General features: G+C 42.3%; 1 protein-coding gene across 1 annotated transcript in view; it reads left to right on the forward strand.

Annotated features, from left to right (window-relative positions):
• Positions 1-27,327, forward strand: part of LOC115279135 (lipoxygenase homology domain-containing protein 1-like) — a 138,699-nt gene that overhangs the window by 25,565 nt on the left and 85,807 nt on the right. The window contains exons 4-7 of the mRNA XM_029923679.1: positions 109-195; positions 15,890-16,022; positions 16,677-16,828; positions 20,407-20,561. Coding sequence (XP_029779539.1) covers positions 15,956-16,022; positions 16,677-16,828; positions 20,407-20,561 — 374 coding nt within the window. The 5' untranslated portion in view covers positions 109-195; positions 15,890-15,955. The remainder of the gene's footprint in view (positions 1-108; positions 196-15,889; positions 16,023-16,676; positions 16,829-20,406; positions 20,562-27,327) is intronic.

The raw sequence follows: 27,327 nt of genomic DNA on the forward strand, positions 1-27,327 counted from the left end.
AAAAAAAAAAAGAAAGAAAAGCAAAATGCATTTAGTAAGAGGAAGAAAACAAAAATTGTGCTTCATTTGAACATTCTGTTCGTTGTTTCTTCTTTGCATTTCATTCAGGTTGAAATAAGAAGCATTGGAAAGATACAGAAGATCAGGCTAGGACACGATGGGACTAGTGAGCAGCCCGAGTGGAGTTTACAGAGGGTAATGGCTCTTATTTCGTGCTTAATATATGAAACATAATTAATTAATATATAGCAAAAGAAGGAAGCAGACTTTTTAAAACAATGATGGGGCTTCTGGGTGGCTCAGTCGATTAAGTGTCCAACTTCGACTCAGGTCAGGATCTTGCAGTCTGTGAGTTCAAGCCCCATGTCAGGCTGTGTGCTGACAGCTCAGAGCCTGGGTCCTTCTTTGGATTCTGTGTTTCCTTCTCTCTCTGTTCCTCTTCCACTTGCACTCTCTCTCTGTCTCTCAAAAATTGAATAAACATTAAACAATGTTTTTAAAACAATGAGAGAGATTACATATTTTCCTAATTATTGTGAATAATGTGAACAAATTTTTTTGTTTATAATATTCTAACCAAATAGGGCTCATCTTTATGAGGTGTTTAAAAATTGTATTTTTAGAATTATATTTACAAAGGCAGTCTGTGTTCATGGAAGGTCTGAAGAATATAGTAGTGTATAAGAAAAAAAAGATTTGTTACTCATTGATCATTAGCTGACCACTGGGGTTGTTTATTTTCTTCTAGTCTTTTCTATGAATCATTCTCTTGAACTCACTTTCTCTCCACATATATAACACATGTATTTATGTATAAATGTATATATCACATACTTATACATATAAATGTGTGAGTACTACACACACACACACATACTCACACTTTTATATATATTTTGCCCCTTTAATGAAATTGAATCATGCTATGCATGTACTTTGGGATCCTGCCTTTTCTTCATTTTTTATTTAGTCATGGCAATAACGACAGCAATAATAATGTGTTTTGCTAAATTCTTACTGTATGCCAACTGCCTTACAGATTCAACCATACTTTTGCCTAAGCAACTCTTTGATTTAGGTACCGTTAGTATCCACTGTTTATAGAGGAGAAAACTCAGGCTCCATAAATGGACATAATTTGGCCGAGATGACTTAGTAAAGGTACTATGGTGTGTTACACTCCAAGAATGGAGATATTTTTTGAATTAAAAAAATTCTACTTGAGTATAGTTGATACATAATATTACTGAGATCTTAAGCAAAATCATTGGGCCTTAAGTCTGTTTTCAAAAATAAATGGCAATTAAATTTTTAGAAGCCATGAAGAATTATTGTGGAGTCAGATGCCATGGTTCAATTTCTAGAACGTCTCTGCTTTCTAGCTTTAAATACTATGTGTTCACTGATTTATTTATAGTACATGATATATTATCTTAACATGTTTGAGGTTAAATTTTAAAAAGTTTGTTAGCATCTACCAAGTCTATAATTTTTTCCATTTAAAATGTTTCTAGGGGGGGTCTGGGTGGCTTAGTCAGTCGGTTAAGCATCAGATTCTTGATTTTGGCTCGGGTCATGGTCTCATGGTTTGTGGGATCAAGCCCTGTGTAGGGTTCCTTGCTACAGCAGGGAGCCTGCTTGAGATTCTCTCTCTTTCCTTCTCTGTGCCCCTCCCTTGCCCACCTCTCTCTCAAAATAAGTAAAGTTAAAAAAATAAAATGTTTCTTACTTTTATCTGTGATTTTTGTTATGTATCCTTGATTGTATTATGAAAGTAAATGAGAAAATGTTAAATTTGCTGAAATGTTTATCACAGGATTTCTTAGCACTTAAGTAATATAATGAAAACTAGTATTCTTATAGGACAGGAACAGGTAAGCATGTTGGACAAGAGGTGTTTTCAAAGCACCTAATATATGCCCTCCAAAGCACTAAATGCTGTATAGAATCGGATGAAGCCATATGTTAGCTCTAAAGTTTCTCTATTCAGAAGCATTTTGTGGTTTCAAAGGAGACACAGAAAAGAACCCTTTAAGAAGACGCAACCCTCTGTAGAGCCTGCAAAGTTTAGCAAAATTATGAAATCTGTACTTGTGAACTCCTGGGAAGGAGGAGTCAGACATTTTGGGAAGGAGCCCCTGAGAGCGAAGTTGGCCCGTAGGCACGAGCAGAGCTCCCGCTGTCTCTGGGCCCCCAAGTGAGAAGACTGTTCAGGCGGGGAGCAGTGTCACCACGTAGTGATCCTCGCAGCCCCAGGAAGGGCACTCCAAAGAGGGCATGCTCTGTCCTTGGAACCAACGGCGGCATCACCCATCCCTGGGTTGGTCACACAGGTTTCTGTGAAAAGCGCATCAGTCAAATCAGCACATGTATTGAGCAACTAACTAGAACTGATTAAATCACCAAAGTGATGTGGAATGAGGGACTCATCCTATGGCTTAATTAAAAAAGCATTTTATTTTAAATTAATATTCACTGTATGAAAATATTACAAGAATGAAATAAAAAACAGAGCCCCGTTGTTAACATTGTACCCCATTTGCTTTATCATTCTTTGCTAAAATGCCTGTGTCTGTGTATATTTTTTAATCATTTGAGAGATAGTTACAGACATGCTGCCCCTTGAGTTTTTAATATTTGTTTCCCCCCAACTAGGATTCAACCCAGGATAGAGAGCTGTGTTTTGTTGTCCTGTTTCCCTAACCTCCCTCAGTGTGGAAGGATTTTTCTGCCTTTCCTTGTCTGTCGTAATCTTGATATATTTGGAGAGTGCAGGCCTATTACTTTGCAAAACGCCTTTCAATCCGTGTTTGCCGTGATTAGATTCAAATTACTCATTTTTTGGCAGAAGTTCCCCAGAAGGGATGGTGTTGTAAGGATGCAGGTCTGATTCAGGTTTGCCCTCTGACCTTGAAGGCCAGCTAACACCATTAACATTTCTGGGGGCGGGCCTAGAGATGGAGGTTAAGACTAGTCACTCCCTACATGAGGGTCCCAGTCACGCCCTACCTGGGGGTTCTGGGTCCACTCTGTAATTGGTTAAAGTTACTGTCAATGATGTGATTTTATATTGATTGGATCTGTACCTGTGTCACAATTTCCTGTAACTCCCCCTGCCTAAACTCATAAAAGGCCGTGCCCCGCCATGTTCAGGGCTCACTCCACATGGATCCATTGTGTTGTTGAAGTCTGTGAGCCTGAGTTTAGGCTGGCCGGGCCTACATTCGTAATAAAGCCCTTTGCTTTTGCATGCGTGATTCGGCCTCCCTGGCGGTCTCTGGTTTTTGGGGGCCATATTAAAATCTGGGTATAACAGTGTGTTCTGGTCAGTGCCTCACATCTAGAGGGACACAGAGCCATTTCATCCCATTCCTGGTGATCAACTTGGACCAGTTGATGAGAGTGGTGTCTGTCACAGTTCTTCAATGTAAAATTCTATGTATTTTGTACTTATTAATTAATGATTAATTAATAGCATTCTGTGGGGAGACACTTTGTTCTCATAAAATTTTCACCCACTAATTTTAGCATCTATTGAAGATTCTTGCCAGAATCAATTATTGCTATGATGTTTGCCAAATGGGGACTTTTCTGATTCTGTAGTTTATTATTTGGCATTCACTACAAGGTAGAATTTTCCTTTCTCCCCTGTTTAAAAATTTTATTTGATTTGTACGAGCATGAATTTAATGGATCCTTGTTTTGTTTGATGGGTCCAAACTGTTCTTGACCATCCTTTATTTTGATGCTAAAATAATTCTCCATTCATCCAGGGGGAGACCCTTCAAGCTCCCATTTCCTCTTTCCTTTCCTGTCACCATCCATACTCAGAGTACTTCTTTACTTTCTGGCAGGAAAAGATATTTCAGGCTTATCTAGAACTTTCTTCTCTTCAGCCCTGGTTTCTGTTAGTGGATAGTGATATTTAGTGTCTGTGTGAGACACACAGAGAAGGGACTTTCCCCTCTCATGCCCACCTACGTCCCTCCAGGGGCCACTTCTGGCTGTGCCTCTGCTTTCACTGGGTGCTCCCAGTAAATAGTTCTCTGGTGAAATGAGTTTGTGAAATACTCAGTTTATCATCCCTCTTGGAGACTTGCAGTGCGTGTAAATACACTGAAGGCTCTGAGATGCCCTGTGGTAAAGAAAGCCATTTAACAGCATTTCCAAACTAAATTTACCACAGGACCATCTTTTTCAGGTAAAGTCTATTAACATTCCTTGAAATGAATCTTGTGCATTCCTATAGAGACTTGAGGCATTTGGGGACAATTGAGGAAAAAGATACTACCAAGAGGCAACAGCAGTAGGACACACACGTTTTATTGTGCGAGGCCTTGACAAGTTTGCATCTGCGGATGGTCCCTCATGGAAGGAGTCTGTGCAGACAGATGCTAAGGCGTGGGTTGCTACTCAGAAGGGAAGGGGGGGGAGGTAAAAGGACTCCCAGGGGAGAGCAGGAGCTGAGGAGAGGGGGCTTATGGGTCTTGGTTTCCCAGCAGCACAGTAGGGAGTCTCTGCCCCAGAGCTCCAAGGGACGGCAGCAGTGGGGCAGCAGTGGCTTGGGGCCTCATAGCCTCAAGGCCCTATATTATCAATAGGCAAGAGCTGTTGGTTGCCGTTTTTGTGGGGCATGCAAAGCAGGCAGGGACTAAATGGCTAAAGACTTGCTTTTTTGGGCTACCTTGTGTGTGTGGAGGAGGGGGTAAAAAATCATTTGGGCTATTTAAAAACAATATTTTAAAATATTTATTTATTTTGGAGAGAGTGAGAGCATGAGTAGGGGAGGGACAAAGAGAGAAGGAGACACAGAATCAGAAGCCGGCTCCAAGCTGTGAGCTGTCAGCACAGAGCGCTACGTGGGGCTTGAACCCACGAACCGCAAGAGCCTGACCTGAGCTGAAGTCGCATGCTCAACCGATTGAGCCACCCAAGTGCCCCTGGGCTATTTTTAAACTTATGAAATTTGAGTTTGTCACCAGCAGCTTTTGAGGTAATGAATCTTAGCCTGTGAGTGAAGGAATTAACAATCTAGGAATCAATACACAGAGGCCATCTTTGATCCAGTGATGTTACAGTTACACACTGAGACGTGTAGGACTTATATTTGAATGAATCCAGTCATAGTTAACAATACATGGGGATCTGTAATTTATATAATTTAGAAAATGACTCACTAATGTGCTAATCCACTCTTTTGAGATCTCCAGCCTACAGAAAATTCTGGGAGGAGCTGCTTTTAACCTAGAAGCATTAGGTGAATTATTGGATTCTGATGGTGCATCTAAGAGAAAACAATAAACTCACCGATACGCCTGGCCTTAGTCATTGCAATGATACAAAACTAGAATTAACCGTAGGTTCTGCTTTCAATCTAGGTGGAAAAACAAGGTCACGTAACAACCATACAGTGATCAGAGGGCAGGATAAAGACCCTAACAGCCATAGATTTCCAGTAAGATACATATGTGTCCCTAGAGGAGCCAGGACAGCGGAGAGTGGAGAGCTATGAGGAAGGCGCACAGGGAGGGCTGGTGAGCAGAGTTATTTGGAGATTGGCCTATTTCAGATATCTGTGCTGCGTGTGGAGTATCATGAAAAACAACCATAGATATATGTAAAATGGCTTTTCCCCAATAAGAGGAAAAATGTCTATTTGCAAAGCTGAAGTAGTTTGTATTTGAATGTCCTCAGATAGCCCAGATTTTGTCAGACAGAAATTGCTTGGCGTAATTTAGGTAGAGACAGTTGATAAATACAGATCTTTCATCATCATGTCTTGCATTCCTGCTCATGCATGTACGAAGAATTCTGTGCACATGACTACCATCTTCTGTCTGATCATTCAACTCTAGCTATTATCCGTTTTCTCAGTATTTCACAACTGCACTGGAAGTTTCTCCCTGTGCAACGTACAATTTTGTTCATCTTACATGCATGGCCCAGTGAAACAATTAAGTAATCTTTATATCTTCTGCATACTCCTCTTAATCAATATTTCCCTTTTCTTAAAGGACTTTTCTCTTTTCCTTACCAGGACTACTATAGTCCTAGTCAAATTAACTCTATACTTTTGGACCCATCAGGACCACAGTAATTTTTCTTTTGTATTTCAATGTGTCCGAGTGGAAGAAAGACAGTCACAGGTCTCTCTCTTTTGGATTTCGATGTTAAAATAAATGATAACAGATGCATAAAGGCGTACATGATTGTACTCATATTCGGAGTACTTCCTCCAGTACTGTTAGAACACCCACTATGTCCAACGGGCTCCGCGAGAAGTTTAAGCAGGACCCTATGACTAGGATGTTGTCCTGGGCCTTTAAAAAGTTTATTCCATAATTAACCTGTCAACCGGATTGTGGTTTTGTTCTTCTTAGAGTTTTAATTTTAATTGTCATATCTCAGTGAATGCTTCCCTCACTGCATTTGTCTTCCAAAAGATTTATTGAAGGAGCTAAATTGATTTCTCCCATCTCTCAGGTTCTGAGCAGAAAGGTTGGGTAAGCTGACTGAGATGTTATGACCTCAGTGTTGAATTCTGATGTGTTAATTCAGACTTGGTAAATACCACTGCATGTCTGTTCCAGTCTCCTTTAGTCTTTTTAGGGCATGTATTTAACTACTTAGTTGAAATTTCTTAAAGTAATCCAGGAGTTTTAGGTTTCTAAGAAACCAAATGTGAGGTTTTTGTTAATATTTTCTTGTGAAACAGCTAATGGTTGTGGCTGTAAATCAGCAGAGGGAGCTCAGCAAATGAATGTTAGTTTCTATGGAGGCCATTCCTAAGATTGTTTCTATTCGTTTAAGAAATTAAGGCAAATGCTGAAGATTTTATATGATAAAGATGCTGTCATTCCTTAAGCACTTGGTTAATTTATTTGTTTTAAAAGGAAATGAGTGTATGTCCCATTGAAAAAAATATGTTGGGGAACTCACCCTTTTTCCTTTTCCGGCATTTATCCCAACATAAGGTTTGGTGTTGAAGCTTAATATAAGTACATTTTTTCCCTGCTATACAGATTTTTTTTTATAGTACTCACATTTGGCAACTCTGTATCAGAGAGAAAGCAAAAGTTGGGGCTTTGGATCTTTTTAGTATAGACAGAAGTATAGTAGATGATGCCCCAGTCTGAAAGTCAAAAGGAAATACTGTTTTCAGAAAGAAAATTGTTGATTCTGTCACGATTAAAGGCTGTTCTTTGTGGACTGAGAAATCTAAAAAACTGCCATTATTAGGTTGTGTGCCCCCCGCCCCCCCCATAAAGAAGCGCTGTTTATAGCCAATGGTTTCTGGTGACGGACGATGAGAGCACTTAGGTGATGCTGTGGCTCAAGGGAAGCCAGTGCTCCTGGCGAGTGTTTGTGGAAATTATTCCTGGTGTCCCAGTTTAAAATGGGTGAAAACGTGCTTTTCTACTTAACATTTAGATTTTTAGAGGGATCGGCTCTCCCACTTCATGATGCTCTAGCAGTTGGGGCTGCCAGTTTAGTGGTGGATCTTTATATCATTCAGAGCATGAACATATTTTTTTCCCTTGATCATACTTTGGTTACCTTTCCGGAGGTCTGGCTATCTCAGACATATTAATACACTTTAGCCAGTTGTGCTATCTAGCTTCCAGAATGCTGACGTAAAATATTAATCCAGGTCGCTGAATTGATTCCAGGTAACAGCTCAGTCCTAAAATAGGAGGACTATAACTGAACGTAATCATATAGTAATTAACTTTGAACATTGAAAAAAAGATAAGAATTTATTTAAGAAAATACTATAGTGTAAAATTAATAATTATTTTTGAATCTCGGGGTCTCTATTCTTTCTTCTCTGAAATTGACTTTGACTATTTAAAATCGAGGTAAGAAATCTTAGATGTGGAATCCAAAGACCCAACAGATGTTTAATTTATAAAAAGTCTTTTGTTCGTGTTTTCTCTGTTTTCCCTGTTGAAAATCAGAAATAGCTACCCTATCTCACAAGCTGTGAATATCAAGTGAAAAAATGAGACAAGACAACCAGAGCCTTTCATTCTGCACCCAGCTTGTTTCTTCCTCAGTCTTGGTCGTGTGAGCAGATGATGTCAGCATCTACCTAGTTACCCAAACCAGAACTCTATGTTTTCCTAGATCGTTTCATTTCTTTTGCTTCTAGAACCCAATGCCTGAAAAATCCCCTCTTGCTCTGTCTCTAAAACATAGTTTGAATTTGTCTCTTTTTCTGCATCTTCTTCTTATCACTTTAGTCCATGCTGCCATATTTTCTTTCCTCTTCTCCTAAAATAGCCTTCTAGCTCCTTCTCTTTTTCCCCCGACACCCAGTTTCTAAAGAGCAGCCAGAGTGCTTTTAGAAACCTCACTCAGACCCGATATTCCCCCTGGTTAATCTAACTGTTGCCTCCCTCATTGACCACCTTCCACACCACCCGACCCTTGCTCATTATGTTCAAGCCACAGGGCTCATCTGCCTCAGAGTGGCCCTTTGGCACAGACCAGGGTAAGCCCCCAGGTACCCTCATCCTATGAGCCTGGTTTATTTTCTTCATAACACATCACTCAATCTGATTTTTAAAATTTATTTGTTTACTGTCTGTCCACTAGGAATTGAGCAAAACATGAGGACAGAAACTTTGTGTTATTCAATATTATAACCCCAACTACTTGAACAGTACCTACATTCTAGTAGATGTGGGATAAATATTTGTGGAGTGAATGAATGAATGAATGACCAAAACACATTTTGGGTTTATGTGACAGATATTTAGAATATATGTGAAATACTTTGTAGATTGTAAGTGTGAAATGGAGGGGAATCATACAATCTTATTGAAGGAGTAGGAGGTGATCTTAGATGGGTGAGCCTTGGCATATGTAAGGGGCAGATGAAGAAACAAAGCCTGGAGAGTTTCAGAGGTGTGGCCAGTTCTCATAGAGTTAATAGCCCAGTCAAGGCCAGAGGCCCTCCTGACTCTTGGCCCACTGCTATCTCTTCACGTGTCTGGGCTATCTCTGTGGCATGTGCTATATATGTGCCTGGGATAAATTGGCTCAAATAGAATAGTAACTCCCTTGATTCTTCTTGATTCTTCTGTGCCTTTGAATGGAAGTGGGTCAGAGGTTTTGGTGCATTTGTTGTTATTTTTATAGTATGATTCCTTGATATGAAATGATAACTTACTTGATATGGGCTTCAGGCTCATTAGAGATTAGCTAAACCAGGTAGGAAATTGCTTTCTTGCTTTATTTTTTTTTAAAGTTTTAATCATCCTATAAATATTTCCAGTTCTTTTTCATTTTTAGTTACTTCTTCACTTCAGGCTTCTAGAAAGAGCCACAGAAGAGAAAAAGCAAGTTCTATAATGCAGTAAGAAAAAAATGGTTGTTTTTGAGGATTTTCTAGTTCAGTGAACAGCAGGAAACACCAGCTTTTCTTTTCACAAAATCTCCAGTCAAATGTTTAATCTCGAAAGACTCCAGCAGTTTATAGAAACATCCTAACAGTGTGCTGGCTTATTTGAACCAAAGACAATTCATGTATTTGATAGTCCTTCAGTCGGTTGTAAATACCAGTCAATCCTCCTCGGACAGTCCGTGTAACAAATAGGGCGTTGTCACAAGGAACAGTACCAGAAATAAGGAGGCTCTGAGTCAGGCTTAAGTCTGAGTTTGATTGGCAAGAACACTTAGAGTTTGTCTCTGATAGCACATTTAGACCTTATTCTGTTTTCATATTTCCAACTCCAAAAAGGAAATACTAATGACTGACATTAGTACTTGCTCCCCTGCCCCAGGGCCAGATCTGGTATAATACTTATAAACACTTTAAGTGCCCCCAAAGCATATTGGTGACTATTTGCTTTTTTTTTTCAAGTACCGTGGTGTATATTGGATACATAATAAGAGTAGAAGAATTACACATTTTTTTTTTCATAGAACACAGGTTTATGACACTTGAGAGTGGGATTTCTAAAAGGATGTCTCGCAGCCTCTCTCACCCTGATACATCTTTATTTTATATCCAGGGTCCAGCAGACAACTAGCCACAAGTGGAGTGAGTTCTCAGAAAAGGTTGATATTGGTTGCATATCATTTCTCCTCCAAGGAAAGATAAGATTAAATTTGGGGTTATACATAACATATGTGAAGAGTAGTTCATAAAATAAAGTGGAATATAAATATAGATGGTGGTAATTTTGGTTGGTTATGAACTGCATTTAATTTCAAACCTGACAGGCAAGAAAGAATGATGTAGAGCTTGTGTGTGTGTCGGGGGGTGCGCTCCACCTGCCCTTATGGTCCATTGTGTCCCAGCCACAGTGGTGGCCCTACCTCCACCTCACCTGTAGGGTAGGATCCGACTCCAACTCCCCTGGGTGTCCTTGTTGCCATTAAAGATAGGCATGAAGGACAGGTAGGGAAAAGGCTACGGGGCCATTTCTGAAGGGCTAAATAGTAGGACATTAGTAGAAGTAAACCCATGGAGAGGACGTAGGGCATTGGCCTGGTGTTGTAGAGAATCCGAATGAATGGGAACTACCTCAGAGAAAGCATGCAGGGATTATCCAGATAGGAATCCAGGAGACTAGAAGTACTAGAGAGCCTTCCTGGAGGGACAGGGTGAGTGAGAGGGAGGGGTGAGAGGAGAGCTTTGGAATTTTCACTCTTGAACTTAGGGGTTTTGCTTTCTGTTTGTACCTCTTGACTGATGGGCAAGAAAATTCAAGGGAGGGCCCTGAGAGAGGAAGCAGGAGAAGCTACCTTAGATTGGCTTAGGAGAGGAGAGGCAAGGGAAGCCTCTATCTGTCTTCCCAAATAATCCTGATCAGCTCTTCCAGGTAGAGCAGGAATCAAGGTTTTAGGATAGAAATCTTTCTTTGATAGTAAAACATTGAGGTGAAGTTTTCCTTGTGCAATCCCTAGGAGGATGTTGGAGAGGAGGAACCCCAAATAACCCTGAACAGAAGTCAAGAATTCTGATAGCTCATGTCTATGATTAACTGTGGTAATCATTTTGCAGTTCCTCCTGGTGTCAGGGCCACCACCACCACCTCCAGCCCCACCACCTCCACCTCCATGACCCCCACCCCCACCTTCACCGCCACACCGCCTCCTCACCATTTCCTCCTCCACCACCGCTACCTCCAAGCATTTATTAAGCACTCCGGGTATCAGTTATCACTTGTAGACTTTTAGTGTTTATACCATAACAGGTGGATAATATCATTATCTCAATTGAGGATATTGAGGTTTTTGAATAACAGTCAACAGTTCCGATATCACGTAGCTAACTAAGCACATGGATTTAAAAAGAAGTGGCCTGACTCTTACTGTCACCTGGGCAAGTTGGATGTTCAGAAGAAATCTGTCTGTCAATACTCCTGGATATCGTAACCCACACTTGAGAAAATTATGCTTTGGGAAATAGTTTTCTATTTCTCTTTTCTACAAGGTCCCTTTGTCTCACTTTATTACATAAAGCACTCTGGCTCTAAACCATTCAGGCTCCAACCTGGCAAGACAGAAGTTCTCCAGTTTTGCAAATGACGAAGGCCACAGGTCACGGAGAGCTTCTACCCAGGGGTGTGCACCTCCGTAGGAAGTAGCAGGGCCAGGACACAAATGGAGTCCTGTGATCTGAGCTTGCTTTTGTCCCACTTGGCACACGCCCTTCACTGCGTCCTGCCCTCAGCTGCTGTGTGGCTGAACCGAGGCGCTGTGGCCTTCGAGGAATTGTGACCTTTATACTTTAATAATTGACGCTTATTACTCATTTCATACTTTAAAAATTTAAAAGATATTTTATTACTTTATTGTTTTTATAATAAAAAATTGTGACAAACACAAATAAACATAACCAGAAATAAGATCTATAGATGTATGTATCTCTCTTTATTTACTGATATCATTCTGTTTAATTATTGAATTATCCATTACCAACTATTTATCTTTCTATCTTAGGATTTTTGACCTTAGCACTTTGACATTTAGAGCTGGATAATTCTTTGTTGTCCAGGGTCTGTCCTGTGCATTGTAAAATGGTTAGTACCATCTCTGGCCTCTACCTACCAGGTAGCACCTTCCCAATTTTGACAACCAAAAATGTCTCCAGATGCTGCCACATGTTCCCCTCGAGGGTCAAATCTCACCTGGTTGAGAACCATGTCATATCTCTGTACTGTTTAAAAAACAAAACAAAACAAGACAAAATAGGAGCACCTGGGTGGCTCAGTCTGTTAAGCATCTGACTTTGGCTCAGGTCATGATCTCATGGTTTGTGAGTTCAAGCCCTGCATCAGGCTCTGTGCTGACAGCTTGAATAAAGCCTAGAACCTGCTTTGGAACCTGTGTCTCCCTCTCTGCCCTTTCCCTGCACATCCTCTCTCTCTCTCTCTCTCTCTCTCTCTCTCTCTCTCTCTCTCTCTCTCACACACACACACGCAAAAATAAATAAACATTTAAAAAAGCCAACAAGGCAAACCAAATTAGATTTGTTGTTGTTTTTTTTATTTTGTGGCATCATTACTTTGAGGGTAAATGAAACCCATTCAGAGCCCTCACCCAAAGCTTTTCAGAGGAGTCAGTGAGACTGTGCTCAATTAAGTAAAATGATTAAGACTCTGTCAACAGTTGGTGTACTTCTAAGGATGAGGGATGGTAGTGGGGCCTCAGAAACCAGAGGCTTCTCACCAACTCCACAGAGGCTTTAGTGTAGAGGAAGGGCTTGTGGTGGTTTTAGACAGAATGAGCTCCTTCATGGAGAAGGTTTCAAATGCGGAATCCAGAGGACTCCCATTCACCTGCTTCTGACCCTCATTTATCTGAAGCATCCACTAGGTTCCACCCAGAATTATTATTATTATCTGCTAATCTTCACCTTAGCCTGAATCCCCACAGAACTTTACTTCTTTTAATAAGTGTTTACTGGGGCACCTGAGTGGCTCAGTCGGTTAAGCATCCAACTTCAGCTCAGGTCATGATCTCATGGTTCCTGGGATCAGGCCCCACATCAGGCTCCATGCTGACAGCTCAGAGCCTGGAGCCTGTCTTCAGATTCTGTGTCTCCCTTTCTCTCTGACCCTCCCCTGCTCTCACTGTCTCTCAAAAATAAATAAAAAACATAAAAAATTTAATAAGTGTTTATTGAAAGAAAAGTGTTTATTTATATGATGCTTTAATGTAGTCTGGTGTTATTTAAATACTTTGGTCTATACTCCACAGATAGTCTACACACTCTCCTCGATGGTAGAGAGTTTTTTTTGTTGTTGTTGTTGTTAATCTCCCAGCCATAGGCAGTGCAATTCTATGAACATCGCTCTAAGAAATGTCACTGCGAGGAGACCGAGGGTCTGTGTGCCACTTCTTGAGGTCATCTGCATGGAGGCACCTCTAATCTGGAAAGTGCCCCGTGCCCTTGGTTAGCTCTTCCTGTTCAGGAATTGTGTTTGCCTGCTTTTTTGGAGGAGTATCTTCCTTTATGCAGTTTAGAAAGTAATATCTGTTTTTGTCCCTGGTGAAGGAAAAATAGGGTAAGGGGATCAAGGAAGGGAAATAAAAAGATTAAACAATCATTTCTCATGTGCTAGGGCCTTAGCAACAAGATGGCTCATACTACGGATTGTCAGCTGCGGGCCGTGGGTTCCCCTTCGCTTCTTCACCCCCCACTCCTGTCGGTCAAATTGCCGAGTAAGCAACCCAGCTTCTGTGTTTCAGGACCCCGGGGGTGATCGAACTTTCAAAACTTCAGACAGATGGCAAAAATAATTCTATTTGAGCGTTGCATCTGATTTGGGTTAAAAAGCATGTGAATCTTTATGACTGGTCTCTATCTCTTAGTATTCCTGAATTTTCCATCTAATTGCTATAAAAATGAAGCATGGTATAGTTCAGAGAGAGGGACATTTCCAAATTTAGTGGAATATGTTATAGTAATTGCCTTTATAATATCGATGTATTCATGTATAACTTTGGCTAATGTGAATAGGAGTTATTTGTGTACTTTATAAAAAGCTTTGCACATTTCCTGCATATAATCTCATCTAATCTTCACAACAACCATGTAAACTATTTTTTGGATGGAAAACCTGGTACTCAAAGTGATTATGTGAATTTCTCATGATCAGACAGTTGTCAAATGGCAGATCTAGACTTTGGTCTCAGTTTTTCTGTCTTCAAATCTAATGTTCTTTTAATGGCCTCTTGCCTGGAGCAGGAAAGATGTAATGAGGCACTAAATAAAACCGATTTGGTTTTAATTACTTCTGTTGACAAATACCTATTTTCACTTATCTATTTAATCATTCATTGAAAAAACAACTTAAGGACTGGACTGCCTTGTGCAAGCTTGTGGAAGAACCAAGATGGGTAGGACGTGGTCTCTTCCATCAAGCCAGGTGTTCAATCATAGTTATGAATCCATCACAAAGTAGGGTCACATAACCCAGGACAGGGGCTCCCAGAAGGCTTCTTAGAAGAGGCTATGTCTGGGCCATGTAAAGAAGGATGGGCAGAGTCAGCAGGTAATGAGTCAGGTGAAAGCTGTTTGGTGTAGAGATACACGTGTGTGTGGAAACCCTGGGGTGAGAAGGAGTGTGGCCAGTTGTGGAGCCATAACGTACCAGTATGACTGGATTTTGTATGTGAGGGAGTAGCTGTATCAAGGTCAGCAGGGCCTGGTTATGAAGTGCTCATCGTGCTGAGGATGTCGGGTTTTATGCTATAGGTAGGAAGACTGAAAACGTTGGGAGACGTGTACACAATGACCAGATTTCCATTTTAGAATGCTTTCTCCTGAACCAGCTGCAAAGCAGGTTTTGAGGGGAGCCAAAATGGCAGCCAGTGGGTCATGGCAGTGAGCTCTGAGGATAAGCCACCTGGGAAAGGGTGGAGCCTGCTCTCAAGGCTAGGAGGCAGAGGAAATCCTTATTTAGAAGATGAACTAGCATCTTCATCCACTGTCATTGGAGAAAAAGCAGACAACGGTGACGTTCCTTCTGGAAGTCCTTGGCTGAGATGTGAAGGGGAAGATGAAGGGATCGGGGGCCTTCATGTGCAATGGCCACCAAAGAAGCAAGAGCCAGTGAGGACGCCATTGAGGGCACGTTGGGCAAGGGGGCAGAGGCCACTCACTGCTCGCGGGGAAGTGAGGCACTTCGGCTATGGCAGCTGACAGCTACTCACACCAACAGCTGTTGAGAGATGTTTAAAAGACATTAGGAATTTTCAAAATTCTTCTGTGTGCCTGCTTTGGTGCCTAAAATGAACGTAAAATCTCCTTTGGGGTTACTCCTATAGATTGCTTCTTTAGCAACTGCTATGGCGAAGTTGAGAGCTTTGAAGCAATCAGTCAATTTCAAATCTCCAAGCCTCCATTTTCTTACCTATAAAATTATGAGAATTTCTAGGGGGCACCTGGGTGGCTCAGTCGAGCGTTCAACATCAGCTTGGCTCATGATCTCACAAGCCATAGGTTCAAGCCCCATGTTGGAGTCTGTGCTGACAGCTCAGAGCCTGGAGTCTGCTTCGGATTTTGTGTCTCCCTCTCTCTTTGCTCCTCCACTGCTCATGCTCTGTCTCCCTCTCTCTCAAAAACAAAACAAAACAAAACAAAACAAAACACACACACTAAAATTTTTTTTCAATAAAAAATAAAATTATCAGAATTTCTATAATCTAATTGGCGATGGTTAAAAGAGATAATTAAAATAAATCACTTCACATAGTAACTGACAAATAATAAGCAGCAGCCGCCGCCACCACCAGCACCACCACCACCACTACTACCAACAGCAAACATCAGACTGTGGAGTACATTTCAGCAATCCCTGGGGTGCATTTGAAGTTCTATGAGACATTGGAAATCACACAATTTTGTCATTGTTTCTTCTAAAATCAGGTGACCATGCAACACTTGAAGAGCAAGAAGACTCTAGATTTTGCAGCAAACACATGGTAATCTTGGATGCGAGCTGATGGGGACACTGTCTGCGAGCTTCCTGTAGTAGGAGAAGGACAAGCCGGTTTCCCGTGTGTGTGGCTCATCTTCAGTCTCTCATATTGCATGCGCAAGTTGTTGTATAGTTGCTTCAGTTTATTTCTGAACTATTTAGTTACAGAATACTTTTTCTGTTTCTAAGAGAGGGTTGTTTTACCCATTGAGAAGTGACTTTTTCTGTGTCATAGCTTATGGTCCATCTATAGTCACGGGGGCTGAGGCTCTAAAAGAAAGACATAATGTCTGGTCTGGGCCTTATGTGGCTCTGCCTGGGGCTGGTTGACCACTTCATGCCTTCACCTTATTTTTGATATATTTACTCATTTAAACTTATATCATTTTAAACTTCAAGCATCATATACAATAACATTGTCACCTTTGCCACTTACATACGAAGCATAAAATGTCCTCCTATTTCAGATGTAGAAGAACAGCCTTTAATTCTTTATTTCTCTGAAAAATTTACAAACCTTCTGGGTATTTACTCAGAGTATAAAAATGCCTATTCATAATTCAAGTTAGTAATTGAAAAAAAGGTTTAAATCTCTCATCAGATCCAGGAAGTCCAGATTAGAAGACTTCTAGTGTACTGTTTTGTACTGTGGTCTGACCCATGGATCTGGGCTCTGTTTGTACGACTTCCCGGGTAATGGCTTTCCTTTCATTTCTCTTCCCTTTGCTCTACCAGTAGTGAGATATCACGTTGACATCCATACGGGGCAACTGAGGCAAGCAGAAACAGAGTCTGAGGTTTTCCTGTGTCTCTATGGAGAGCGGGGAGACTCTGGTCTTAGACTGCTGGACAAATCTAACATGCCTGTGAAATTTCAAAGAGGACAGGTGAGTCCACACGGAGGACTTTCCCATGTTTTAGTGAGCTCCCTGAAGGTGAACATTTATCATTGAAGATCAAAAGGTGCTTCATACCCTTCAAGTTTTCATTTTAGGACATCTTTAACACAAGATTTCCTGACCAACCTCCGAATGTGCTTTGTTTTAGAAGTTCTTGAATGAAAAATGGGATACACTATACTCTCCATGAATAACAGAACAAAGAAAATGACATTAAAAATTAGTAATAGTTGGGGCACCTGGGTGCCTCATTGGTTGAGTGTCCGACTCTTGATTTTGGCTCAAGTCATGATCCCAAGATCATGGGATTGAGCCCTGTGTTGGAGGGCTCCACTCAGTGCGGAGCCTGTTTAAGATTCTTTCCCTCTCCCTCAATCCTTCCCCCATTCATGTGTGTGTGTGTGTGTGTGTGTGTGTGTGTGTGTGTGTGTGTATACACTCTCTAAAAAATTAGTGATAGTGTAAGAGGAATAAATGAGACAATACCAGGGAATATGTGAACATGTCCTGTTGGGGTAGAAAAGTACAAAGCCTTAATCTGAAATGCCAGGTCATAGAAGGGCCATAATAGTGCATTTCACATAATAACACATTAGCCTTTCTGTAAACCATCTTGAACAGAACCAACTATATTATTTTCACACATTAAGCCCTTCACTATTTCCTTTGTCCTGTGTATATACAAACATGAGTCTTTCTGTATATTAGATGTTTGAGGAGGGTGCAATGAGATATGTAATCAACCCAGTTCATTTTTAATATTATTTTGTTGTATGTGTAAAGTACTCTTTGTGGTCTGAAACTAAAAATAGGGAATATGTAACCCTAGGATGTATTTTTAAGAAAAAAATCCCTGGCCAGTTTGAAAGTGCTATTTCTCCAACTTTTTTTATAGTTGAAGTTCATGAAATACTTTGCAATGTCACAGATCTTTTTTTTTTAATGTTTTATTTATTCTTGAGACAAAGAGAGACAGAGCTTGAGATAGGGAGGGGCAGAGAGAGAGACGGAGACACAGAATCTGAAGCAGGCTCCAGGCTCTGAGCTGTTAGCACAGAGCCTAATGTGGGGCTCAAACCCACGAACCATGAGATCATGACCTGAGCCAAAGTAGGACGCTTAACCAACTGAGCCACCCAGGCACCCCCAGAGATCTTAAAGAGTACCTAAGCCTTCTGTTGTCACTGCTGATTATGTAGTCGCTTTCATTGGGATGCAGAGGAAGGCTGGATCTGCCTGGATGAGGGAATAAACAAAATTGTGCCTAATTTTTGCCATCACAAGTGAATTAATTTTGAGAAGAAAAGCAGAAACAAAGTTTCAGATATCATGAGCTATTGTTACACCTAGTGGTCAGTGACATTACCCCCTAAATAACCCTCCTAGCTTTCCATCAGTCTCAGAGTGTCTCACCCTACCCTTTTGTGGTAAATATCACTTTCTGATGGTGGAGGCTCTATCTTTCCGTCACCTGCTGGCTGGTCTCTCGTGTGCTGCATCATGGAAGGCTACATGCTCTGATGTCACAAGTCCTCTTCATGGTTAATCTTCAGTTATTCACTCATGTAGCATTTACTCGAGAATGGGGTGGGCACATTATGGACACCATTAAAATTAGACAGGAGGTGTGATTGCAGTCAGCATATATTTAAGAGTAAAAATGTGGTTTTAGTGGTATTTAGTGGTTTTGAAGTTCAGAATCAGAAATATAAAAATATTTTTCTTCCCTGGCTCCTTTTAGATTTCACATTTTTATGTTATTTTCCTCAGTGCATGGAATGGAAGGGGAATGCCACATGATTTCAAGAGTTCTGCAGTTCAGAAACTGGGACGATAGTCTTCTAGTTTATGACCAGAGGGATTTTATGCCAGCCGCAGTTCACACCCTTGGCCACTGATGGGGCTGGTCATCGTCATCTTCTCTACAGAGGGCCCTGTGGCACAACCAAAAGACAGCAACATATGTAATAGACCTAATTTAATTCTACCTTCAGAACTAAAGTTACTTTAAGAAGCAAGAAGTAACTAGAAAGCTGATTCAGGCAGTCTTTCTGGACCTTGAGGTATTAAAGTTTGGATTTACTTCAAAGCAGACCATAAGACAAGACTGGAGTACAAGGGGTTTATTTGGGGGGATGATCCCAGTGAGTACATTTGTAGTGAAGGAGTAGGGAAAATGAGGCAGGAAAGAGAGAAGTCAATATGGGGACATTAATGAGTGGCAGCTTCTTCCTGCTAGGGACCTTGAGAAACCCTGCAGAGCACCCCTCAAACCTGTCCCATAAAGGAGAGGCCCTCAGGCAAAGAGGCAGTGAGATCTAGGGGGCTGAGGAAGACAGCTGTCGGCATGCCTAAGTTATCTACCAAAGCAGCAGGTGAGCTCAGAAAGGGACCTAGAAGACAGTGTGTGGGGCCTCAGGCACATCTGCTACAACAGGTGGTGTGTGCTGTGAGGTGACCCTCAGAAAGGCTCCGGCTCACTGGGGGTTCAGGCACAAGAAGGCTATCCAGGCACAACGGAGAACACGCACGTCATAATCTGGTTTACAAAAATATCCCTGGACTAGTAATGTTGTGAGTTTGGCCTAGAAATTTCCATCTATAACATGACATTAAGAGTTAACATCCAGGCAGTAGGTCTTCAAATACAATATTGAAATTTAAACTGGTAACAGTGTGGCAGCTGGTAAGACAATGTAGCCCATATAGGAAGTATGAACCAATACTGGATTTGTGTTTTTACTCCAAAGAAAAGGGTAATGGTGGCTAACGGTTAACTGTTATTTCTGGGATCGCTGCAGACTTAATTAAATTCATGACCCCTTCCTCAGGTACTTTTAGGTGGTTTTTCCCAACAACAGTCTACAAAGAAGTAGTGTGTGAAAGAGTTCTTTTGATTCCAAGTAGTATAGCACATATTTTAGGTTCTACGTCTCTCTAGAAATGTCAGTGAGTTCTTGACATGACAAAGTGACTCTGTTTAGGAAAGAAGATTCCAGGATTCTCTTTCACAACACCAAGAATGTGCTTTATACAGTATTAACAGAGGGAAGTGCAGGGAGGGTTTGTTGAAGCCTGGAAGGAAGGCAGGAAGGGAGGAAGGAAGGGAGGAAGGAGGGAGAGAGGAAGCGAAGGTGGGAGGGAGGGAAGGAAGGGGAAAGTTTGTTTCTACATGTCTCAAAATGCATTAACATTCATGAAAGCAAAATGCGTTGCATATTATGGCTCATAGTTTTCAATCTGACCACCTGCCAGGCTTTGTCACAGGAGCAGGAATGTCAGTAAGAGAAAAACCATAGACTGAAAGCCTTTGCAGAAGGCATTATTTCTCACACTGGATAGATACTACTATAAATGGCTAAAATAAAGAAAAAAGACACAGAAAAAAATTTTTAATAGAGAAAAGTAAGTTCCTTCTTTCCCCCTTTGAGGCTAACCGTAGTCACATGACCTCTTTTTAAGTGCCGCGCTGCTTCTGGCAGTTCTGGCCTATCACCACTGCTGGCGGTCACCATGTGCTGGACTCATGTTATTTCCGTGCGGTTTTTCTCTGTCCCCTACCCCAGGTCGATACATTTCAAGTGGAAGCGGTATCCCTCGGAAGACTTGGGAAAGTTCTCTTGCGCTGTGAGGCCAGTGACGGATCCCAGTACTGGTACTGTGAGAAGGTTGTGGTCAGAGACCCGGGCGCTACAGCCGAGTGCATCTTCACCTGTGAGAGGTAGTGCTGGTGCCCCTGGTACCGTGGGGAGTGGGCTGTGGTGTGGCTAATGCTGCGCGTGTGTGAGGGACGTGCGTTCTCGGTGCAGGGCTTTGTGTCGTCTCTCAGCACTCCACATCATCCTTACTCGCCGATTGCTTGAATAAACGACCTAATGCTGAGCATTGTAACGAAATCTTATCTTGTAATTTCTTATTAGTTCTGTGTGCTCTGTATCACACAAGGATCAGAATACTGAAAATTTTTACCTCCATCCTGGGAATATTTGTTTAAATGTTGGTTTCCTTACGTTACTTAAAATTGTAGTGTTATAGCTGTGTCATAAGGGAATCGGGCAAGAATTGCAGCAAGAGCTCTTAGAACTGAATCTGTGGAAGACACAGATTAAAATTTAGATAACTTGGGCTTTCCCTTCAGCCCCGTGACCTATAACACTGTGTAAATTTAAGGTATACAATGTGTTATTTTGATATTTTTATATATTGTAATATGATCGCCCTTGTAGCGATGTTTATTACATTACATGATTATGGTAAAGTCTGTATACACCCCACTGTGCCTTAGGTCTCCGTGGCTTGCTTACTGCTCACTGCAAGTCTGTGTGCTTCAGCACCATCAGTCTCATCCCCTGGCCCCCACTCCCCATCCTTTGATAGCCATTTCTGACTCAGCCCCTTTGCCTCCATGTTTAATCCTTGCTCTCTAGACGCTTGCCAAGTCCTCTCTCAAGAAGCTCCCCGTTTCAGCCAGCTAGGATTGATGCTTATTGTTGCTTGGGTCTCCCCACAGGCAAGAAGGTGGGCTCCAGACCCGTGGACGGGATTGAATTAGAACAGGGTTCTACACAAAAGTCCAGTCGAGTGCGGACATGGAGGAAGAAATCTGGGGTACTCTTTTGAAATTTTGAATCCTCAATGTTGGGGCCTCACAGCCTTCTTTCAACAGATAATGCATAATCAACAGGAAATGAGGCAAAAAAAATAGACAAAAAATGGCTTTTAGATTCAGGCATACAGATTTGGAGACATCAAAACAATTACAACTTTAATTACGAAGCAAAAAAAGGAGCAGAAAATAATGAGTCAATTCAACTAGAAGTCTTCAATGCACGCCACTAAAAACTGCAGGCCACAGATGAGGGGGGGGGGAGGGTAGGGGTGGGGACTGTCACTGAGTAGGGGCAATGGGAACCACAGTAGGCTGTCCCTCTTTCCTGCCTGTTTAGTCATTAAATCCAGGCAGTCCCTTTTCACAGTGCCTGTGAACGCACCCCTCCTTTCCTGTTATCACGTCCTTTATCCAGTTGTGTCCGTGTCTAGATTAGAGCAGTAGTCTCTGGACTGTCTTGGTTCCTCCTTTTCCGGTCTTCTCTGCTTACCACTCCCCTGCTAATCTGACTCTCCTGAGGGTCCTATCCAGCTAGTCTGGCTCTGACACACACATCAGTCTGACTTTAGCTTATCTTTTCTTCTTTCATCTTTCTCTTGCTCTATTTTGAATTTTCTTTGGTATCTTTTGGAATAGTTTTGTCCTAAAATTTTCAAGAAAAGAATGCGAGGATGATATTGTTCCCAAGGCAGTATTTCAATGACATCATCTCCCTGTTCAAAAATCTTCAGTAATCTCTATTACCTACCAACAAGCAAACCGAAAACAACCCCATGATCTTTCCATTGAAGGCTTTAACTCCATTTCCACCTTCTCCAATTTGTTTTTGTAATTGGCCTCTTGCAAGATCTTAGTGATATCAGACTATCTATCACTGCCCAAATAGTTCTGTTCCACTTTGCTCTGTCCACGGATGTGTGCTATTCCTCACTCAGGATCACCCCTCCTCACCCCACTGTTCTTTAAGTTCTCATCCAAACTCTCCTGCCAACATGACCGAATCGGCCCAGTTGGAAATACTTCTTCTTTTCCCAGTGCTTTTTCAGAACCCAACATATACACGGAAGCCCCATTGGCTGAGTGGCAAGTACGCTGAAAGGGACTGAGCATCATCTCCCAACCTTTCCCGCCCACAGCACACAGTCCTCATAGGGGCAGAAGGGAAGCCACATTTTACTCCTCACATCAGAAACGCTAGGGAATGATTCATCTGGGATTTTCTACTTGGGTTCTGGTATATTTTGTCACGTTAATACAGTTGATTTATTTTTATATTCTTTTTATTTAAAAATTTTAATGTTTATTTTTGAGAGAGAGAGAGAGAGAGAGAGAGAGAGAGAGAATCTGAAGCAGGCTCCAGGCTCCGAGCTGTCAGCATAGAGCCCAACACTGAGCTCAAACTCAGGAACTGTGAGATCATGGCCTGAGCTGAAGTCGGATGCTTAACCAACTGAGTCACCCAGGCGCCCCTGATTTTTTTTTTCTTAATGTGAACTCTTCTCGGGATTATTTAGATTTACTCATCACACTGTTCATGCCTACTCGCATATACCACGTGGTCCCTGCTGCCCAGTCCCTGGCCACCATGACCCCCACTGCCTCTACCATCACTCCCTGCACTACCTTAGGTCATGTCTGCACTAAGCCAAGGCTTCCTTGCCTGGAAGGAAGAAACATAAGTGATGGCCAAATTTAGTTTCAATGGATGGAAGCTGAAGAAATTTTAATTACCGAAGATGTTAGCTGACCAAAAGTAATAGAACATAGATGCACTGTTCTGACTTACCGGTCGCTGATCCTTGATGGTCCGCACATAGTAATAGGTCCTGAGGAAGTGGTAGCCGATGCTCATTCACACAGTAGCCTGATGAGGAAGGTCAGTTGTAGAAATCATTCCTGCTCGTCTGTAGGTACAAAGAGAGGAGGCAGATCCTGCTTTCTTAATTCTCAAAGCAGCAGAGCAGCAGCGGTGCCAGGAATAGAACTCGGGCGCAGCGGGTTCTTCTCTACAACAGAAGGAGACCCCTCGGAGTGGAGTGGTTGGTGGTTGCCTGTGTACCATCAGCCTTCTCTCTGCGTGTGAAAGGTCAAGGACAGCTTATTGTCAGTAAGGCAGGTGCGAGTCTGGAAAGCCGCCCGGATGGGAAGCAAGACCCGCACTGCACGCGGGAGCGAGGCGGACCCCTGTCGGACGGCCAGCCTCCTCTCGGCCCTGATGGGGAGACGGCCAAGCTGGGGTGCTGGTGCCTTCACCAGGACTAATGAGTCCTGGGGCGCAGGCAGCGCACCTGCTCAAGTGCGTACATCCCAGGGCAGGAGGAGAGACAATCTCAGTGTGCTCCTGAGGCTTCCTCACGGGATCCGAATCTGCGGCACAGCTGAGTCAGGGCAGAGAAAGAGACCACCAAGCGTCCTGCCTTTTCTGAATAAGCGGGAAGAAGTGGACGGTCAAGCAGAGCTACAAGAAGCGCGTGCCTCTGTGCATCGCAGATGCTTCCTGCGAGCGTTCGCAGCCCCTTTTCTTTTTTCCTTTCTCCTCCTCAGCTCAACGCCCACATCCTTATGCCTTTATTTTATTTCTATACCTGAGGATTTTATTTTTCTGCTTTTTGTACGTTTCATATAGATAAGAGTACACACCACTGAGTTTCTACCCTTTCCACAGAAGGTTTGGCTGTTTGGGTTTGGAGCAAGCAAAATTTGCATTTAAAGCAGGCAGACGTTCATCTGACTGTGCATTGAAGTCAGTACTCTTATTGACTGTTTGTATTAGTTTCCTGTGACTGCTATCATCAGTCACCACAAGCTTGGTGGCTTAAAACCAGAGAAGTTTATTCTCTCCTCATTCTGGAGGCCAGAAGTCTGAAATCCAGGTATCAGCAAGGTCATGCTCTCTGCTGGAGTCTCTGGGGAAGGAACTTTCCATGCTTCTTGTCACACTCCCAGTGAGGGGATGGTGGCCCACGGTCTTGGCGTTCCTTGGTGTAAAGCGCCTCACTCTAATCTCTGCCTCTGCAGTCACGTGGCTGTTTGACTTCTTTATGTATGTGCCTCTGTGTCACTTCTCTTCTTATGAGGACTTAGCTGTTCGACGGGGGCTCACCCTGCACCAGGATGACCTCATCTTAATTTATTGCATCTGCCAAGAGCCTAGTCTCAAATAAGGGCACATTCTGACCTTCTGTGTGAACATGAACATTTTGGGGACCCAGTTTAATCGAGCACACTATTCATGTGGCTCTCACAATAACCACAAGAGTTTTAGCATTAAAGTTGAGATTTCTAGACTCCTCTCTATGTTACCAAACTTGTACATGTGTGTGCATGTGTGTAGATTTTTAATAATGAAATCACTGAAAAGAAGTTAGTATCTACCTTTTAATGGAAACAATGTCATTTAGGGGCACCTGGGTGGCTCAGTTGGTTAAGCATTTGACTTTGCTTCAGGTCATGATCTCGAAGTTGGTGAGTTCGGGCCCCATGTCGGGCTCTGTAATGACAGCTCAGAGCCTGGAACCTGCTTCAGATTCTATGTCTCCCTCTCCCTCTCCCCCTCCCCTGCTCATACTCTGTCTCTCTCTCACAAATAAAGAAACATTAAAAAAATTTTTTTTTAAACAGAAACAATGTCATTTGCCAATATGTTTGATAACCCACTTGACCGAGGAGGGTCTAGATTCACAAGTGGTTAATAGCAAAGTTCTTCAGCCTGAGGACAATGAGGGCCAAGAACCTCTTGGAGTTGCCTCCATTCCTCATGACTTGCATGGGAAAGGAAAGTGGCATTAGCTTGCAGAGCAGGTTATTTGAAATAAAGACCCACCTAAGGGCAGTTCCAAATGGAAGGTGATTAATGGATGAACAATTGAAAAGTTAAATACAAATGAATGATATTTTGAACAACTCTCTAACTTGGCTTTGCCAAGGCAGAACAGCACGACCTCTCAAACCAGACTTCGGTCAGGTAGGTGGAGTCGCCCTGAGGCGTGTCGTCCTAAGGAGCCAGGACAAGATGCTGCCCAGTGTTCCAGCCATCACCTCTAAAGTGTTCCAGCCTCATTTCTAGTCAGTATTTTTTTTTTTTTTTGAGGAAGGCTGAGATCATTTCCTTTGTGTAAAAGTAGAAGAAAAGAAGACTTTAAAAGATCTCCACTATGGGTAGACTAGACTATCAGCAAATCCTGGGTACTTCCTGTAAAGGGAACACCACCTCCCCTCAAGGCCCATACTCCCCATTTCATAATCCTGTACATCATCTTCTGGATTATTGTAAACAGGGTCTGTGGCTCCATTAAAATAACCGGGAGCCCTGTAGGCGTGTGAGGTGGGCAGTTGAGCAGAGTGGGTGAGAAGGCCCCCCTCACACCCTTGAGACAGCACCCTTTGCAGCTGGCGCCGGCCTTGCACAGCCCGGGGTAGACTGCCTCCTTCTCCTCCCCTGGTCGGCCCTCAGTGTTCCTTTTTAATGTTTATTTATTTTTGAGAGAGAGAGAGAGAGAGAGAGAGACAGAGTGTGAGCAGGGTAGGAGCAGAGAGAGAGAGAGGGAGACACAGAATCCGAAGCAGGTCCCAGGCTCTGAGCTGTCAGCACAGGGCCCTCCCCTGGTGCCTGGAGTCTGGTGGGCTCTCACTCTGCTTCCTGGGAAATCAACAAGAGGTTGTGTCTCCTCTACTGGGGAGTCTATCTTAAAGCTTCAGGTTGGGCCAACTGTCCCTGTTTTTACCAACATGCGTAACATTAGCTCAGCACTCACTTTCTGCAGTTGTATTTGTGTATTTGTGCCTATCTGACTGCTCCTAGCTCTCACATGACGTTCGTAAGGTCAGGCTGATGTCTTATATTTCTATAGTTCAGATATCATTCTTATATTTCTATTCAATCCCTACCATATCCCCTGGAATACAATAGCTTAAAGTTACATTCCTATTGAACTAAGCTGACAGGCATGCATGAATGAAGACACCGTAAGCCCTAGGGCAAATCATGCTAAATGAAGAATTCAGAATTAGAACATGGAATCTAAAAGGTGTGTTAGTCTTACCGAGACATGTATAAACAAAATTATCACTTAATACATATTTTGAAGTATTAATGCAGTACCAAAGAGTGATTCTTAAAGTGAGCCTAGGAGCTTAAAAAAAAGTCCAATATTCCACTGGTATAGATATTTATGCCAATAAATGGTTTATTTGGCTCAGGATATAGTAAGCAGAAGCAAGGTTGGCAATCGCTCGTCTACCATTCTGCCATTATCATTCACAAAGCACTTTCCCTGCATTATCTGCCTGTGCCAGTTCTGCCTGTGTTTATTTTCTGGCGTTTCTTTCAAGGAAATCACATATGAAGGTCCATGTCTTAGAAGGTGGTAATCCACACCTTCAGTGTCCATAGGACAAACTTATAAAAAGGTGGAAGGTGCTCAGAAAGTGTGTGCTACGTTGAAAGAATCTGTGAATAAATCAGAAACTCAATTGTAGACAGAGCAGGACTGAATTTGTGGAGAAGGTCTGCATAACCATCGTGGACAAGGGAAGGGCTACACCCAGGCCAGCTATGTGTGAAGGTGTTAGCTTGTAGTGCCACATGGAAAATGAGTTGACCCCTCCTGTCGCCCCAACAACCTTTCTAGGCTTCTCTTCTAATTCTCCTGAATAAAGTACATTTTTATGTCCCTTCCCTAGACATTCTCCAGAGACATTAATACTCTCTTACCTCACATGTCTTAACTCATTTTATTCTTTCCTCTGCTTAGTGAAATCCTTATCCTTCAATATTCAGGATACAATGCTATCCATGCCATGAAGCATTCTCTGCTTGCCCAACCAGAAGTGTTTCTTTACAATTCTCTAGAGCTTTACTTAGACCTCTGTGCAATAC

The sequence above is a fragment of the Suricata suricatta genome, chromosome 15, assembly GCF_006229205.1.
Source record: "Suricata suricatta isolate VVHF042 chromosome 15, meerkat_22Aug2017_6uvM2_HiC, whole genome shotgun sequence".
NCBI classification, from domain to species: Eukaryota; Metazoa; Chordata; class Mammalia; order Carnivora; family Herpestidae; genus Suricata; species Suricata suricatta.